The sequence below is a fragment of the Moschus berezovskii genome, chromosome 22, assembly GCF_049115385.1.
Source record: "Moschus berezovskii isolate FMDL1 chromosome 22, NW_MosBer_1.0, whole genome shotgun sequence".
Taxonomy (NCBI): Eukaryota; Metazoa; Chordata; class Mammalia; order Artiodactyla; family Moschidae; genus Moschus; species Moschus berezovskii.
Window position 1 is genome coordinate 39,364,044 of NC_142481.1, and position 17,949 is coordinate 39,381,992.

The 17,949-nt window shown below is 57.8% G+C and overlaps 1 protein-coding gene and 1 long non-coding RNA gene across 3 annotated transcripts in view; one reads left to right on the forward strand and one right to left on the reverse strand.

Moving 5' to 3' along the window:
- The window catches only part of LOC129547086 (guanine nucleotide-binding protein G(o) subunit alpha), a 173,559-nt gene that overhangs the window by 148,325 nt on the left and 7,285 nt on the right, over positions 1–17,949 (forward strand). For both annotated transcript variants that reach the window (XM_055412725.2, XM_088830139.1), the window contains 3 exons: positions 5,833–5,993; positions 12,920–13,048; positions 14,719–14,848. In XM_055412725.2, coding sequence (XP_055268700.1) covers positions 5,833–5,993; positions 12,920–13,048; positions 14,719–14,848 — 420 coding nt within the window. The remainder of the gene's footprint in view (positions 1–5,832; positions 5,994–12,919; positions 13,049–14,718; positions 14,849–17,949) is intronic.
- LOC148774403 (uncharacterized) lies at positions 6,464–7,978 on the reverse strand. Its single transcript, XR_016035802.1, has 2 exons — positions 7,843–7,978; positions 6,464–6,733 (listed from the first exon to the last, which is right to left on the reverse strand). It is a non-coding gene; the product is annotated as an uncharacterized LOC148774403 (long non-coding RNA).

The following is a 17,949-nucleotide window of genomic DNA, read 5'->3' on the forward strand; positions in this document are numbered from 1 at the left end:
TTGAGAAGGAAAGGCTCTTTTTCATACTTTAGCTCTAAGCCCCTTTGCTCAGAAGAGAGGGGAGGAGTTTGCAGACCCAAGTGTTTATCATGCACTTGGCCGTCCCAGTTTCAGACGATGCGTTCACGGTGGGCGGGGGGCGGCAGCAGCGGCAAGGAATGGCAAGGCCCTGCAGTGCCTGGCGTGTGAGCAGATGTGTGTGGTATTGGTTGCCAGTGGCTCAGGCAGGCTGATTCCCGCTTCCCTTGGTCACCTCTCACCCCGCAATCACCCCTGGTGTGACACAGAACAGGCAGGCACCAGCCACATCTCTGAGAAGGGTGAACATGAGACATTAGGCAAGAGAAGTGGGTGCGGGGGGCTCTCTTGTGGTCCAGGAAGTGGGAGATGGGCAGGGCCATGGGAGCCTCCGGCCCTCCTCATAGTATGGAGATGGCTTTCAGGAGGGCAAACCCCTCAGCCATGGACGCCAAGGGGCAGCCGCACCAACTGGCCCCTGCATCATGGGCACTGCTTTCCAAGTACACTTATGGCCAGTCCCCAGGAGCCCATGTCCTCCTGGTGCAGGGGGCCTGGCCTGTCTGCTGCTGGGGGAGACCCCTGTGTGCTGCCAGTTCAGGGGGGCAGCTGTCCCCATCACCTCCCCTGGCACCCTGCTTCCCAGCACTGACCCAGGGCAAGCCTATTTCTGGGAGGCACCCTGGCAGAGCTCCGCACCCCCCTCAAATGCTGGAGGTCACCTCGTCTCCATGTGCACGCTGCTTCCTCTCCCTGCCCACCCCTTTCTTCAGCTGCTCATGGATGGGGTGTCCACAGGGTCATCTCCACCGCTGTGGGGCTTTACAAAAGTATCTCACCTCCACCTAGGGCAGCTTCAGGGCATTTGTATGTCAACATTCATGTGTGACCATTAAGATATCATTTAGCCAGAAACCCTTATACCGGCTCTGATGAAAAGAAGTGTCGATGCTGATTTTAAACCACTGACCTGGTGAGGAGAATCCTGCAGGTGGCCCTGAGAGTCAGTCACAGACGCTCCTGTGCCCCAAGCCTCCTGATCTGAAACCCATCAGAACGGCATCTTGCCTGCAGCTCATAGTCAGAACCGCAGGGTCCCAGACACGCGTTCCTCAGTGCCTCCCCCTTCCCATGAGCCCGGCCCCCAGGCGCCCCAAGGGCGGGCAGGTTGGCCTCCTCATCCCTGGTCCCCAGGCGGCTGGGTTGGTGGGGCACAGCCCGGCCCGCCCCTCAGGCCGTCTTGTGCTAGTGCCCTCTGCTCCCATGACAAGAGGGAACCCTGTGAAGGAAGTGATGAGGCTGCCACCCTGGTTTTCAGGGGAGGACGCTGAGCCTCAGAGCGGTTAAGACCCCACTCACGCCAGGAGCCCAGTTGTGGATGGAGCCTTGAGCCTGTGGCCTGAGCCCCCAAAAGTCCGCATGGAACAAACTAGAAGCCCAGGGCAGGGGTGACCAAAGGGGGCTGTGGGAAAAGGAGGGAGACTTGTTGGGGGTTGGGGGGGGCATGGGAACCGGACGTCACAGCATGGGCAGCCCCAGCAGGTGGAGAGCGGCAGCTGTGCAGGGCCAGGCACACTGGGCGCTTTGTACCTGCTGGACCCACGCCACAGGCGTGTGTGTCTGAGGAAACGCGGCATCTCGCACATTCCCTGGGAGCGACCCTCCGCCCCTGGAGGCCATGGGGGAGAGAAGGGCCCGCTCCCTCACTGCTGTTTGCCTGGCCCTGGGTCAGCAGATAGCTCCCTGACTATGACCCTCAGTGGAAGTGGTGCCCCATGGGGGCATGTTAGACACTTGTCTGTAGCAGTGGCAATAATTGGCCTGGGCCTGCAGTGTGTGACAGCGCCCGCAGTGACGAATGTCCTGCACTCAGCGCACCACGCAGGGACCGCTGGGCACGGCGTCAGTGGACAGCCTCCCTCAGCTCCTGTGTAGAACTGTCTCCAGGAGCCCAGCAGACAGCCCCTGGGACGTGGCCAGTGCCCGCAACCTGTCTTGGTGCCCCCCCCCCACAGGAAATAGCGCAGCACGTGGGCCTGTGTGTGTGCCCAGGGCATGGTCCAGACAGGAAGGGGGAGGGGAGTCAGATGCCAGAGGAGCTGTGTGGACCGCAGCGATGGGCGGGGTCTGCCTGAAGGAGGTGAGCCTGGTATTGGCCTCGACACACCAGGAAGTGTAGCCCTCTTTGAGGTTGTTGTGCAGAGGTACACCAAACAAACAAAAACACGTCCTCAGCTGGGTTAAGAAAGAGTCAGAGGATTGATTGACGGAAAGCCAGAAATGTGTGTGGCTGCATGTACAGCTGGATCCGGGTGTTGACGTATCATAGGGACTCGGGGTGCCTCCCTCTCTCAGCCCTGCTTTCCTCAGGGATGGCTCCCCATTCAGGTGGGTCCTTCCTTGGAGGGGCTGTCCTGATAGTTTATGCAGGTGTCCTGGGGCTGATCAGGTTAGTCTTACTTGACAGATTGGGATTCTTTGTCCACCCAGAACTGTTCACTAAGGGCAGAGGGATAGATTGGCCAGGCCCAGACCGTGCGTCCACGCCGAGACCATGGGACAGAGGCCACCCCACTCAGACTGCTCAGGCTGAGTCGGGGAGGAATGCCCTCTTTCAGGGGAGCAGAGGCTCTGGTATCAGAAAAGGAGGGACTGGAAGCCCCACCGGTGGAGGAGGCAGCTGTCCAGCAGAAAAGGATGCAGATCAGAGGGACTGGGCCCTCCGCAGCCACTTCGAAGCTGGTCACCACCACCAGTGGGAGCACAGGGTGTGTTTTCTACAGAAGCTCGCCCCAGCACCCTCCACTGAGCTAATCTGCCCCGGTCCACGCGTCTGCTGGGTCACACCCCCTGCTGCCAGGACAGCTGGGCATGCTCTGACCAGCGAGACGGGCAGCGCCATGGGGACTGTAGCTGAGAGCAAGGTGTGGGAAAATGCACCCCTCCACTGGCCCAGGAGGGGACCCAGACAGGAAGGTCAGGCCCAGTGTGAGCCCCACCCCCCAGGGCCCCAAAGGCAGGAGGACAAAGGGACAAAGGGCCCCCTCTGGCTCTATTAATTGCTTGTTAGCTTGGCCCCCACAGTGTTGGCCAGGCCTGGCAGCCGCCAGTCCTCCAGGTGCATAGGCGGGACGCCTCCTTCCCACCACCCTCACCCTTCCTTCTTTCTTACCCATTTTCCACACCTTTGCTCAGGGTGGTGGGGGTGAGGGGCTGGGCTGGACACCAGTGTCTGAGATGCAAGTCCAGGGCTGTCCACTGGAGCACAGTAGGGGTTAACCCTGGGTCCAGGCTCTCCCACTTAGTAGCATGTGACCTTGAGCCTCAGTCTCCCCATCTGTTAAACAGGATGGCTCCCCGGCAGAGCTGTTGCTGTGGTTGACCTAGACACACTGTTGTTGAGACAGACGAGATTAGAAGACTTGGGAGACAGAGTGGGTGGGGTGAGAAACTGGGGTCATGCCTGGTAGTCAGATGCCAAGGACCCGTTCATCTCATAAATACCGCAGAGCACCAGCTGTGTACAGAGCGTTGTGAGATGCGGGTGCCCTGAATAATCAGAAAGCCGAGGGACAGGCGCGTACAACACCAGCTGTGACCTATGGTGTGGTTGGTGCACGGTGGGGGCAGACTCTCCCTGGGGGCATAGAGGAGGGCTTCCCTGAGGAAGTGACGTTAAGATGGAGAGGGGCAGAACCAGGGGAAGGATGATCTGGCTGGGTGGAGCGCCCTGAGGTAAGATGACCCTGACTGCTTGGGGAGCAGAGGAAAGGCTGTGTGCTTAGAGGACCAGGAGAGGGGAAAGGTGGGAGAAGGGCAGAACAGAGAGCAGCCAGGCCTGGTCACGGTGAGGAGTCTGGAATTTAGGAATAATGGGAAGCCATTGAGAGTTTAAACAGTTATTGTATTCATTAGAATTAGGTTTGACTGTGAATATCTGAGACCTAGAAAACAGCGATTTAAATGAGCTAGAAGTTTTTTTTAAAAAAGTAAAAGTTAAAAAAAAAAAAAGGTATGGAGTGCCCACAAAGTTGTCAAGGACCTGACTGTTTTTAGAGGTATAGATCTTATCTTCATGATCCATGCTGGCTGCTAGAGCTCCAGCCATCACAGCTTTCAGCAAGGAGGAAGTGAGAGAAAAAGGGTGCATCTTCCCTTTACAAAGCCTTTTCCAAAGACCTCACTACAGTTGGGCTGATCTCTTCATGGGTAGAACTGGTCACATGGTCACATTTTTGCCACAAGCAAGACTAAGAGATGCCATCTTTAAGTTGGGTGTCAGTGTCCCCAGTTGGAAAAACAGGGAGTTCTTTTTCCACGGCCTCCCTGCTGACTGTGGTGTGGAAGACAGACTGAAGAGAAGCAAGACGGAGGCAAGGAACCCTTGGGAGGGGGGCCAGGGACAGCCAGGAAAAGACAGGGAGTGGCTTGGACTCAGGGGTGTCCCAGAGGAGATGGGGAGAAGTGGATATGGGGATGGAGGTGGGTGACTTGAATCTTAGTGTTTGGGCCGATGGTGGTGCCATGCACTGAGCTGGGGAGACAGGAGATAGAGCAAGGGCCGATCGAGAGGTGTTGCCAGCACAAGACCCCCACCACCACCACACCTTGGTGATGGGGTAGAGCCAGGAGGACAGCTCTAGGCTGCCCTTCCCCAAACAGTGCACCGCATCCCACTGGAGTGCAGTTCCCAGGATTCCACGTCAGACACAGAGGAGCACAAGAGGCTCTGGAAGGCCCAGGTTTCTAAACCACACCCTCTAGTGGCCTGGCTGAGGCATAACATGGCTCTAGGTAGAGGGTGTCTGCCCCTAGCAGGAAGTCTGGCCCTGCCCACCACCCTCAGGTCCTTCTCTCGGATCAGGCAGAAACCTTGACAGTGGGGTCCAAAGGAAGAAGTTTGGGAAATTGGCCAGGTTTCTCCCAGCCATTCCTCACACGGGTGAGCCTTCCCGAGGTCACGCTTGCACGTGGAGCAGGATCAGCGTGTGGGCCCTGACTCACAGGCCTGTTTTTAGCCCCAGGTGGAGGCACCACCCCTGCTCACCCACCCCTGCCTCCCTGAGTCACCGCCTGCCTAAGGCACTCAGCGCCTGGGTCCCAGGGCCAGCTTTCCGGTGGCTGCCCACAGGAGAGGCTCGGGTGCTGGAGAGGGGCCGGAACCCAGGCTCTCCTGGTGGCAGACTTGGGAATCCTAGGGCTGGGGTCTGTGGGACACTGACCCTAGGGAGCTGGGTCTGGGATGGCATCATGGGTGTGGCTTGCTGGCCTCCAGGCTAGTTACAGCTTCCTTCCCCGGGCAGGCAGGCAGGAGGGAACACAGTGCCTGCACCTTCATGTTGACCTGCTGCATTAGACAGGCCCTGACACGTGAATAGCTACTGAGCTGGACAGCTTGATTCTGAAAGTTTCCACAGAAGGCTTTGCCCCCCACATACCTTAGTAGAGACCCATGGACAGAGAAGCCTGGCAGACTGCAGTCCGTGGGATCACACAGAGTCAAGACGTGACTGAAGCAACTTAGCACATACACAAGCACCTTCGTAGAGAATCTTTTGTCAGCTATTGTGCCTTCCAGGTGTTGACCTTGCCCCCTTCCTTCGTGTCTTTCCCACCCTGAAGGCCACCTGCAGATTTCCACCTCCTGCTCACTTTCTGAGCCCTGAGCCGTGGCCTCGGGGGGAGGGGGGTGTCTGTCTCTCTTGCTCTCTTGGAGAGTGGCGAGGTTCAAAGGACTCAAGAGTGGGGTCACCGACCAGTGATCATTGTTGTGCCCACAAATAAAAGACTGTCCGTGTCCTCATCTCCTCACAGGCCGACGCCAAGATGGTGTGTGACGTGGTGAGTCGGATGGAAGACACGGAGCCCTTCTCTCCAGAGCTGCTCTCCGCCATGATGCGACTCTGGGGCGACTCGGGGATCCAGGAGTGCTTCAACAGGTCCCGGGAGTATCAGCTCAACGACTCTGCCAAATAGTGAGTGTCCTGGGCAGGCGGGAGGCCGCCAGCTGGGCAGCGATGCGGCGTGGAAGGGGCTGGGGGCGGGGACGGTAGGGCAAGGAGGTGCCCTGGGCTGAGGTTGGAACCGCTGTGAGATACTTTGTCTTGTGTGTCAGGAAGGAAGGAGAAGGGGCGTCTCCTCCTGCCCATCCTCCGCCCCCGAGGATGAGAAGGAGGTCAGGGAAGTCGGGGGCACAAGAGACAGCTAACAGCGGGCTTCCAGAGGGCCAGGGCCATCACCCGCCTGCCCTGGAGTGGGCCGGGCCCCTCGAGAAGGAAGGTTTTCAGTGCAGCAACATTTTTGTTCCCCTGGAGAATCCTTAACCCCATAAGTACAAATCAAGGGTAACATGGGCAGAAAATAACTTGCATGATTTTCTTTTTGAGAAAATAATAAGCTTTCCATTCGTCTATCTTTAAAAATAAGGAGTATGTAACCCATCAGATAAGTGAAGTAGTCAGGCACACACTTTAATACTGCATTACAACTAATGAGGACAGAGGCCAGAGGGGAGAGATTGACCTGCAGGGAAGGGAAGAAGGGAGGGTGGGTAGGTAGGAGAGGGGAGGGCAGCGAGGTGGCCCTTCCAGCGACCACGGGGCCACAGGACTGCCCGCCGCAGCCTAGTCACTCCAGGCGTCTGCAGGTGTACGTGTCCTTGGCCCCTGGATCGGGGGCTCCAGGGAATGGTCCTCAGTGGTCAGAGATGTGTCTCCTGTTTGAAGACACTGGGGTTGCATTCCAGCTTTCAGGAAATGCACCCACGTCTACAGACTTGTGCCCAGGTTTTCAGTGGGCACCTCAGGGCTTAAACCCCACTGCGTGAGGACACATGCGCTCCGACACTGATCTCCTCAACCTCCTCTCAGCCGGGGCCCCTTTGCCCCTCAGGACACACCAGCAACGGTCCGGAGAGGTTTTGAGTTGTCCTGACTAGGGTGGTGCTACCGGCATCTAGTGGGTAGCGGCCAAGGATGCTGCTGACTTGCTAGGGACACGTCGGACAACCCTCCTCAGCAAAGAAATGTCACACCCACAGTGTCAGTAGCGCCGAGAGTAAGAGACGGTGGACTCCGTGGTGCTGATGCAGAGGAGGCCAGCGCCGAGAAGGCAGCCTTCACTGACAGGCCCTGGGGCGTGGCCGCTGGCCGTGGGGACAGCTGACAAACCAGGGCCTTGTCCTCCCCTTCTGCGCACCTAGGTTGTCCTGGGGGCAAGCGCTCGTGTCCTGTGAGTCCCAGGGGGTAGTGACCCAGGCCCCAGGCCCTGATGAGTCCCCGGGACACCTGGGTGGCAGGGATGTGAGCCCAGAGGCTCAAGTCCACACCTCTGTGCACGCAAATCATAGATTCTGGCCCAGGTGTCCCCCAGCCCCGCCAGTCAGGCCTGGAGAGGGTGCCCTGTTCCTCTCCCACTCCCTGCCCCCTGCTCAGCCTCAGTCCAGGCCCTTCCCATCCCCCACTGCCCTCAGGGGCTTCAGGACATCAACCCGTGCCCCCCACTTAAGTGATTGTCACTTAACTAATCATAGTATCAATCCATTGCAAAAAAAAAATTTTTTTTAACAGTAGGGAAAGGTATAAAATTCACAGTGGACTCCTCTTCCCAGGCCCGCCCACGCCCACTGCTAACTGTCTCCGCTTGTCCCAGTGACGTCCAGAAAACCTGGCCTGCCAGCCATCGGTGGTGTTTAACGGCTGCAGCTGCGAAAGCTGAGGAGTTTAGCTCCCCTCCCGCCCTCCCATCTTTCCTTCCTTCACTCTCCACTTCCACCCCCAGTTTTTGGCTAGTTACAGGGTTATTTTTAGTTCTTCTGGCTGTTACCTTGGTGAGTCGAAAGGAGCGACTTGACTGAGTGCTTGTCAACTCCCCCAGGTGAGCGGGGAGCCGGCCCTCCGCCTCTGGGACAGGGCTCTGCCGAGGGCAGGCGGCCCGCAGGCAGGTTCCGGAGTCCCTCGAGCACTTCCTGGCTCAGGGTTGCTTTGCTGTTGCAGTTTCAGCTGCTCACTCTCGTCTTCCGACAGAATCTGGGGCCTGAAGTAGATTTATTGTGACGGAAGGGAGAGAGAGGCCTAACAGGGCTGTTGCCTGGCACAACTCTGGGTGACATACACTCCTCACACTCTCCTCACACACATTCTCACATACACCTCACACACTCTCACACTCACCTCACACACACATTCTCACACTCACCTTCACACACACACATTCTCACACTCACCTCACACACACACATTCTCACACTCACCTCACACACATTCTCACACTCACCTTCACACACACACATTCTCACACTCACCTCACACACACTCCTTTCACACATTCTCACATACACCTCACACACTCTCACACTCACCTCACACACACATTCTCACACTCACCTTCACACACACACATTCTCACACTCACCTCACACACACTCCTTTCACACATTCTCACATACACCTCTCACACACACACACATACACATTCTCAAATACACCTCACACACACCCAAACATTCTCACACTTACCTCACACACTCACCTCACATTCTCACACTCACCTGATACACACATTCTCACATACACCTCACACACACACACATTCTCACATACACCTCACACACACACACATTCTCACATACACCTCACACACACACACACACATTCTCACATACACCTCACACATACCTCACACACACATACACATACGTTCTCACATACACCTCACACACACACATTCTCACATACACCTCACACACACACACACACATTCTCACATACACCTCACACATGCCTCACACACACATACACATATGTTCTCACATACACCTCACATATACCTCACACACACACACATATTCTCACATACACCTCACACACACACACATTCTCACACCTCACATTCATTCTCACATGTATCTCAAACACACTCACCTCACCTCACACACACACACATTCTCACATACACCTCACACTCACACACATTCTCACATACACCTCACACACACACACATTCTCACATACACCTCACACACACATACACATTCTCACATACACCTCAACACACTCACACACACATTCTCACATACACCTCACACACACATACACATTCTCACACACACATTCTCACACTCCCCTCACACACACACATTCTCACACTCCCCTCACACACACACATTCTCACACTCCCCTCACACACACACTCACATACACTTTACACACACATTCTCACACTCACCTCACATACATTCTCACACTCACACACACATTCTCACACTCAACTCACACACACTCCCCTCACACTCTCACATACACCTCTCACACACATACACATTCTCACATACACGTCACACACACACATTCTCACACTTACCTCACACACTCACCTCACACATTCTCACACCTCACACACACATTCTCACATACACCTCACACACACACACACATTCTCACATACCCCTCACACACACACACACTCACATACCCCTCACACACACATTCTCACATACACCTCACACACACTCACCTCACCTCACACACACATTCTCACACTCACCTCACACACACACATGTTCTCACATACACCTCACACACACTCACCTCACTTCACACACACACATTCTCACACTCACCTCACACACACACACATGTTCTCACATACACCTCACACACACTCACCTCACTTCACACACACACATTCTCACACTCACCTCACACACACACACATGTTCTCACATACACCTCACACACACTCACCTCACCTCACATACATACATTCTCACATACACCTCATACACACCTCACACACACACACACATTCTCACATACACCTCACACACACACACACATATTCTCACACCTCAACACACACACATTCTCACATACACCTCACACACACGCATATATATTCTCACACCTCAACACACACACATTTTCACATACACCTCACACACACACACACACATTCTTACATACACCTCACACACACACATTCTCACACACACTCACCCATTCTCACATACACCTCACACACTCACACACATTCTCACATACACCTCAAACACACGCACACGCATTCTCACATACACCTCACACACACACATTCTCACACACACACACATTCTCACTTACACCTCACACACATTCTTACATATACCTCAAACACTCACACACACATACACTCTCTCTCATACCCGAGATATAGACATCACACACACACATACACACACCTCACACACACACACTCTCTCTCTCACATCCTAGACAGTGTGAGCAGCTCTCCAAGGCCCGGAGTCCAGTCACCACATGTCCCCGCCCAGCCACGGGGGGCAGGCCAGCCGGCCTCTCACGTTACTGGGAGGCTCCAGGGCTCAGGGTGAGGGGACACCATCCGGCCTAGGTCTCCCTCTATCGTGGGTCTTTGAACACACCCGGCACTCCATCTCCCCTCTGAACGATGGCTCCAAGACAGGTCCCAGAAGCCCAGAAACCCCAGCACATGCCAGCCGGGGCTGTAATAGGTAGTTAGTTCTATGGTTTGGGAGGATCATTTTTCCCCAGACCCGGGTCTCCACTAAAGGTGTGACTGGCAAAGCACCCTTCTGGTCAGAGCCTTCCAGGAGTGAAAGTCCAGGCGCTCACACTGAGCTCAGGGGCCTGTGTGCTGTGCCATCACCTCCATCACCCCCTCCAGCCTCACTTTTTGCTGCCTGCCCCGCCCTGCCCCATGCACAGCCTCTCCCCGACTCCTGCCCAGCGCCTGCAGGCCCAGCTCCTCCTCCACAGTGGGTGTGGCCTCTGCGCCCACCGGTCCTTCTGCTGGACCAGGAGAGGCTCATCCCCTCATGCTCTCCGTCTCCTCTTGAATGTTTTCCTGCTCCACAAGCCTTCACCAGCCACCTGATACCAAATAGTGGCCCTCAGCCAGCCTCCCCCTATTGATAGTCTGAGTCTTCCGTCCTGACATTTATCACCTCCGGACGTGTTGTCCAGCTTACTTCTCTGCTAAGTACCTCATGCACACACACCCAGGAACAGAGGCCTGGGAGATGGGGCCTGTGCCCCCACAGCAGCAGGGACAGTTGGCAGGCAGTAGACACAGTAGGTGCACAGTCCCCTGAGCGCACCCTCTACCCTCCTGTGGCTGCCTCCCTGCATGAGGCTCAGCCAGCAGAGAGACGGAGGGCCAGGCTGTCTGCGTAAAGGAGGGTGCCCCAGCTGGGATGGGGCCAAGACCAGAGGCTCCCAGCCCAGGTCTCCAGCTGGGGACAACAGGAGGAGGCTCCTGAAAAAACCAGCACCACTTCTGGCAAAGGCAGTGGGGGCAGGGGAGGGGCACGTACAGAGAGGTTGGGAAGACCTGCTCCAGGCTGAGGTTGGAGGCCTCCCATGTGCCCATGGGCCTGGCGAGGAGGCTCCAAGGCGGCCAGAGCTTTCAGGTCTGCTCTGCCATCTCAGCCTCCCTCCTTCCACGGCGGACAGGAGGCCTGGAGGCCTGTGTAAGAGCACTGGCTCTGGAGTCGGGCAGACCCAGCCTTGACCCCCACAGCAGCATCGTCCCCTTTCTAGGAGTGTGGCTTCAAGCTCACCTTCCCTGAACCTGGGACTAACATTGGCTATGTTTACTTAGGGAGAATTCTCATAACGATTTGAGGCAGCTCAAATCCTTGGTTTACTGGTGGACACCCTCCTTTGTGGAGGCATCTGCCCTTCCCAGCCCCACAGACGTCCACAAGCTGGGGAGTCAGCCCCGTCAGCGGGTCTAGGGTGGGTGCTGATGAAGCTTGGCCCCCCTGTGCACAGCCTGGGACTCCCACATCACGCCATGACTCAGACCCTCGAGGTTGCTCCCTGTGGGCTGCATGTGATGCTCCTTGCACAGGGATGGGTAGCCCAGCTGGCCCTGTGGATCACTGAATCTTCCTTCCAGTCTGAGTGAGCTCCCTCCTTCCTGGTTTCCTGGATCCCAACCTGGCTTAGGGTTCAAACCTTAACCCGTACCAACCCCTAAAGCCTTCCCAGTGTGTGGCCTTGGAGGGCCAAATGCAGAGGCCGGGTCTGTCTCCAGGGCAAGTGATGGCATGGCAGGGGCCATGATGCCTAAGGTCCCAGTGAGGCCCTGCCCCTGCCTGGCTGTGTGGCTTCTGGGCCTCCCTCCCAGGAGCACCAGATAGGAAGATGTGACAGCCCCCTGGTAAACCTGGGAGCGCGAGAGGCAGGCGGAGGCGCAGAGGGCCTCTGGGAAGCACTGCAGGGTACCGTTAGGAGGTGGGATCCCAACCCCTGACTCACGGCTGGTCCAGGCACTCACCTTCATTACAAAACCTGAGTTTTCTAATCTAGGAAATAATACATTTACCTTAAGAAATTGAGGGTGGAACATGATAATGCACACAAAGACTAGAACCTAACTTTAGCCCATTATTATTCTAAGATGAAGAAATGACAGTGTGTGCATGCTAGGTTGCTTCATTCATGTTGGACTCTTTGGGAGCCTATGGACTGTAGCCCACTAGGCTTCCATGGGATTCTCCAGGCAAGAATACTAGATGGGTTGCCATGCCCTCCTCCAGGGGATCTTCCCGACCCAAGGAACAAACCTGAGTCTCTTACCTCTCCTGCATTGGAAGGCAGGTTCTTTACCACTAGCACCACCTGGGAAGCCCATAAACATGTTAGTCTCATTGAGAAGTCTGACCTTGTCTGAGCGAGCTTGGAACCATGCACGAAGCCCTTGGTCTGAGTTAGAGGCTCTGAGCACCTGAGGCCGGGACGTGAGCTTCTCTTCCTCGGCTCCGCCCCACGCCTGGCCCTGGACGGGTGATGCCATCCCTCCCTGGCTTGGGTCGGGGCTGGCGCTCTGGGAGGGCAGTGCGCACACCTGGTCCACGGTCCCCGTGTGCTGCCGTCCCCAGCTACCTGGACAGCCTGGACCGGATTGGAGCCGCCGACTACCAGCCCACTGAGCAGGACATCCTCCGAACCAGGGTCAAAACCACCGGCATCGTAGAAACCCACTTCACGTTCAAGAACCTCCACTTCAGGTGAGGCCCAGGGAGACTCCCCAGCCCTGGAGAGGGTGCTCAGATACGGGCGACCCCTGCCTCTTGGCCTCAGCTCATCTGGAGCATTCCTGTCTAAGGGAGCTCTCGAGTTGGGACAGGCAGTTGGATGCAAGAAGGGACCTGTGTGTGTGCCTCTTTGCCACCAAGATCAGGAGCTGCAGTGAGCAGGGAGGCTTCCTGGAAGAAGCGTCCTGGAGGGGGCCTCTGAGGAACAGGGAGGATTCAAGTGGACAAAGGAAGGAAGTCCTGTCCCTGCGTGACTTTTGAGGGGGAGGATGATGGATCACCCAGGTGGTCTTTGGAGGCGTGGAGGCGTGGGGAATAAGGGCGGGCAAACCCAAGCGACTTGCTTTGTGTTTTGTTTTCTGTTCCCAAAGACAGAACACAGCTCAGGCCCAGGTCTGAGCACCATAGGCCCTGCCAGGGGGTCATAGCACAACCTGGGGCAGCTTGCGTGCCCTGAGACCTGGGTGCTCCTGGCTGCCTCTGCTGCCTCCCGGGTGTGGTTTCTGGGTGTCGGGTGGAGCAGGAGAAGAGGCCAGGATGGCCAGGACAGTAGAGCAGTAGAAACGTGTGAGGCTGCTGCCTGGCCCTGCCCAGCCTGAGGCCCAACCCCTGCCTGCTCCCACACAGACAAAGGGCTGGGGTTCTGTCTCCATCACTGTGAGGCTGCCTGAGGCCTCCCCTGAACCCGAGGAAGGCAGGGATGGGCCAGGCACCTCCACGAGATGCCCCTGTCCCCTAGTCCCTTGGTCTCTCCCACTCACCCCTCAGGGCAGAGGGTGTGGAGCTGGGCTGGGAGTGCCCGGCCCGCAGCGGCTGAGAGTATGCACTGTGGAGGGGTCTCAGAGACTGTCACCAGGGCCCAGTATTTCAGATGGAGAAGCAGGGTCCAAGGGAGGCAGTGACGGGATGAGGACCGGACCTGTGTCCTTGCTCCAGGCCCACTGTGGGCTCCGGCCTGCAGTTGCTCTCCTCTGTCGGCGGGTCAGCGCCCAGCCCACCCCGGCAGCTGTGCGTCAGGCGTGGGATCTTCACTCAGGGCGTTAGATGTGAGGTTGACCTCGCACTTCCAGGACCAAAGCCCCTCTGCCACCATCTCCCCCGACAGCTCTCATGTCCCCGGGGGATGATGAAGGGGTGAGGGAGGGAGGGCACAGAGCAGAGGCTTTGTCTGCAGACAGACCTTGGTCTCATCCCAACTCCCGCCGGCACCCTAGCGCTTAACCCCTTGCTGCCTCACTGTGGGAGCTGCAGGTCCCTGCCCGCCTCCCTCTGTCCCTCCCAGGCTGCTCTGGGGTTTCCACGGACCACAGATGTGAACAGACACGCTCAGAAAGCCAGGGGCAGGATATGCATGTCCCCCTGAGAGGCGGACCTCACAAAGGCATGTCCAGGCGAGGTCAGCCCTTAGTGACAGCCTAGAGATGCAGGGGCAGGTCTTGGCATCGCTGGGTGGGGCACCGCCCAGAGCAGTGATGGCCACCCCACCTCGAGGATGCCGTGCTCAGCTCTCAGCCCAGAGCGAGGCTCCTTGTGAGGCTTGTGTGCACGGCAGCCTTTCTCCCCCACCCCTCAGCTTGACCGGTGTCCCCACACCTGCTGGGGTCTCCCTACCCCCATCTGCAGCTTCCCTGTCTTCCTGACAGGCTGTTTGACGTTGGGGGCCAGCGGTCTGAACGCAAGAAGTGGATTCACTGCTTCGAGGACGTCACGGCCATCATCTTCTGCGTCGCGCTCAGCGGCTACGACCAGGTGCTCCACGAAGACGAGACCACGGTGAGTGGCCCCGGCCCACCTGGCCTCAGCGACCCGCAGCAGCTCTCGGGTGGAGCCAGCTGCGGTGGTGCGGGTGCCGTCGTTGGCTAGCTTGTTCCCACCTCTGTCCTGACTTCGGCCAGATGCCTTATGATGCCGATGCAGTGAAGGCAGCCGTGGGCCTGCTGCTCAGAGGCTGTGTGCAGACGCCGGGGCTCGGGCAGCAAGGGCCTCTTGAGTAAACACAGCAGAGTCACAGAGGCCGTCAGGCCAGAACCAAATTAAGCAAATCCTGAATGAAATCAGGGTACAGTCAAGCAAGAATGTATATAAGACAGAATTAGCAGTTCTTAGCCCCAACAGCCCTCCCTGAGCAGTGGACGGGGCTGGCAGAGGGTTGGGCCGTGGGCCGGGGCTCATGGTGAGTGACAGGGTAGGGGGCATAGGCCCCTCCCCTGGAGGTCGCCAGCCCGGGTTCCCACCTTCTGTCACTGCGTCTTCAGTCTGGGGTCTCGGAGAACTACCAGGCTGTTCTCACCTGCAGGGGGTGCTGCCTTTCTCTGGGCCTGGCCCTGGTTTGCTGCTGGATTCAGGGAGCACCCTCTCTGTCTTAGGGGTGTAACCATCATACCCGCCTGGTGGGGCGTGGGCAGTGGGGTGAGAATCTTCAGGACTTGGAACCGACTCTGGCTTAGCAGCCCTGGGCTGGTGGTTGTGTCATCCCTGGGGATTGTCCTGTGCCGGGGGCCCACTGAGCTGCCCACAGAGAGGTGGGCCTGGTGGGGTCTCAGGAGACAAGCACCTACTGTGGTGGGGCTTCTGGGCCGTGGGGTCACATCCTTGGCGATCGTTAGCTCCTGTGTGTGACGCAGGCAGGCACAGACCCTTGGCACTGAGGTTTTGGGACTGGGCTCCTCATGATGGGCCTTGAGCAAGGCTGTCTTCTTTCCGGGTCTGTCTCATAGTAAGTCCTGCCTGCTGGTCCCATGGGGCTGCTACTGAGGTCTGCTGGGCTTTGGGGTGTGGTGCTATGGGAGGAGGCGCCGCCGTTCTGAGGGGTCGGGGTTATGCAGTGATGGTGCTGTGGGCAGATGGGGCCAGAGCCACTGGCCGGGTGGGCCATCAGGACTCGCGCCGCGTGCTGGCCGGTCCCCCTTGCCCTTTCTCCTTCGGTCCCCGGAACATTTCTGAGAAGGGCATCAGCGGAGCCCCACAAACTCTGTCGTGTTCCAGGGCAAGGCTCTGGGACCACAGCTGTGCAGCTCTTTCTAACACCAGTACTGTTCTCAGTGGCTTCAGGAGCTGTGGTGTCTAAGACCCCCAGGCCTGGACCCACTGACTATCCTGAAGCCCAGGTCGGCTCCTGCTGCCCCCATAAGGCACTGCGCACAGGGACCACCCCAGCACATCTCTCACTGATCCACTGTTGACCCTGCTTCTAAACTCACTGTTCACAATCCGCCTGGCCACCATGTGGTCTGAGCTCCGTTTGGTTCATCTTTTCTCCTTGCTGTGCCTGCGAGTGGGAAGCAGGGTTGGTGCAGGAAGCCAATCCTGCCGTGAGTTTGAAAGAAAATCAAGCACTGGAGTGTCGAGGGCCCCTAGCCTCTTCCTGGATACCCGCCCGGCTCAGTTCCAAGCCCCAAGTCCCTCTCAGGAAGGGGCACGCACTGGCCTCCAGAGCATGGGCAGAGCAGAGGACGTCGGAGAGGGTCTGGCAGCCACGGGGTCCCAAGCTCTGTGGCCCACGGGTCTCAAGCGAACCCAGCAGGTGCCGGGCCTCATGCTCAGATGGCCTTCCTGGTCTGCTGGCCCGCCAGCCCTCTGCCAAGCTCCTCACCAGCTCTTGGAGCAGGGCCTGTTCTGGAGCGCCTTCCTCCTCATCTTCCTACTTTCACTGTCTCTCTCCCGTACTCTCCCTTGGCTCCTTCTCCCCCGTTTCCCTGCCCTTCTTCACACAGGCTGGGTCCGAGGACCTTGGGGAAGTCACAGCATGTGGGGTCGTGATTGGGCTCTTCCTGGGTTCCTTTCCACCCGGGAGAGAGCAGCAGCCTCTCTAGGGCTCGGGCATTGGCTTCACCACTCAACAAGAGCCCGCAGAGGCGTCTCCTTGCCGTGGTGCCAGTGAGAATAGCTCCCTGCCCGTGTGTCCAGGGCCAGGTGGACATAGCCCGGGGACTCGCGCCACTGCTGGCACCGTGGGAGCGTGGCGGCTGCTCCACCTGCTCCTCTCTAAAGTGGAGCCCACAGCAAGCGGCCTCTGGGCAACTCTGAGGACCCCTGGGGCTGGGGGTTATAAGAGTGCCTGTGCTCGCTTGCGACTCTTCACGTAGCAGACGGCAGCTGTGACACGACTCTGCCCAGGAGCACCACTTGAGGCCACATGGTGGGACTCACACGTGCTGCCCCCGGGAGCAAGAGCTCCAGCTGCTGACCCATCCTTGGTTGTCCACCTTCCTCTCTGATCGGCCCTGCCCCACCCTCCCAGACCGGAGAGGTGGGGGCGAGAATTGGGGCTGCCTGAGAAAAAGGTGTCTGGGGGCTCCTGGAGCTTGGCCAGGAGCCGTGGGGTTGGTGGCTGCCCGCCCACCGGCTGACTACCCTGCCTGCCACAGCCCGGACCCCCATGGCCCTGGGCCTCACCTGCCACAACTTCTCAGCAGCAGCACCGTCACCGCCGCCTGCAGGGCCTTAACTTGCCAAATCAAGGCCAAACCCATGAGCAGATTCTGAGAGACGCTGCAAGTCGGGCAGGTATGAAGCGCCTCCTTCCAGCTGAGACCATCAGCTAAGAGTTGAAAGCAGCAGGTTCCCAGGGCACCGCCGGGTGACTTCGCTGTGAAGCCTGCCCCTCCTCCCGCGTCCCACCCTCCTCGCCAGCCTAGGCTGGCGCGCCCCACTTCGCCCTCCGTCTCCAGCCACACGGTCCACAGCCCCGGGGCGGCTGTGGTCTCTGGAGCCTGCCCCAGGGGCCCTCCAGACGGACCGGCTTTGACTTCCTGGCCTGAGACTGGTTGAACGAATTTGGGGTTTTTTGGGTTTTTTTTTTTTCCCTCTCTTGCCTTCTCTCATGTATTCTGGGTTTTTTATCTTCCTCTCTGTTTTAATCTGTTTTGCTGGCT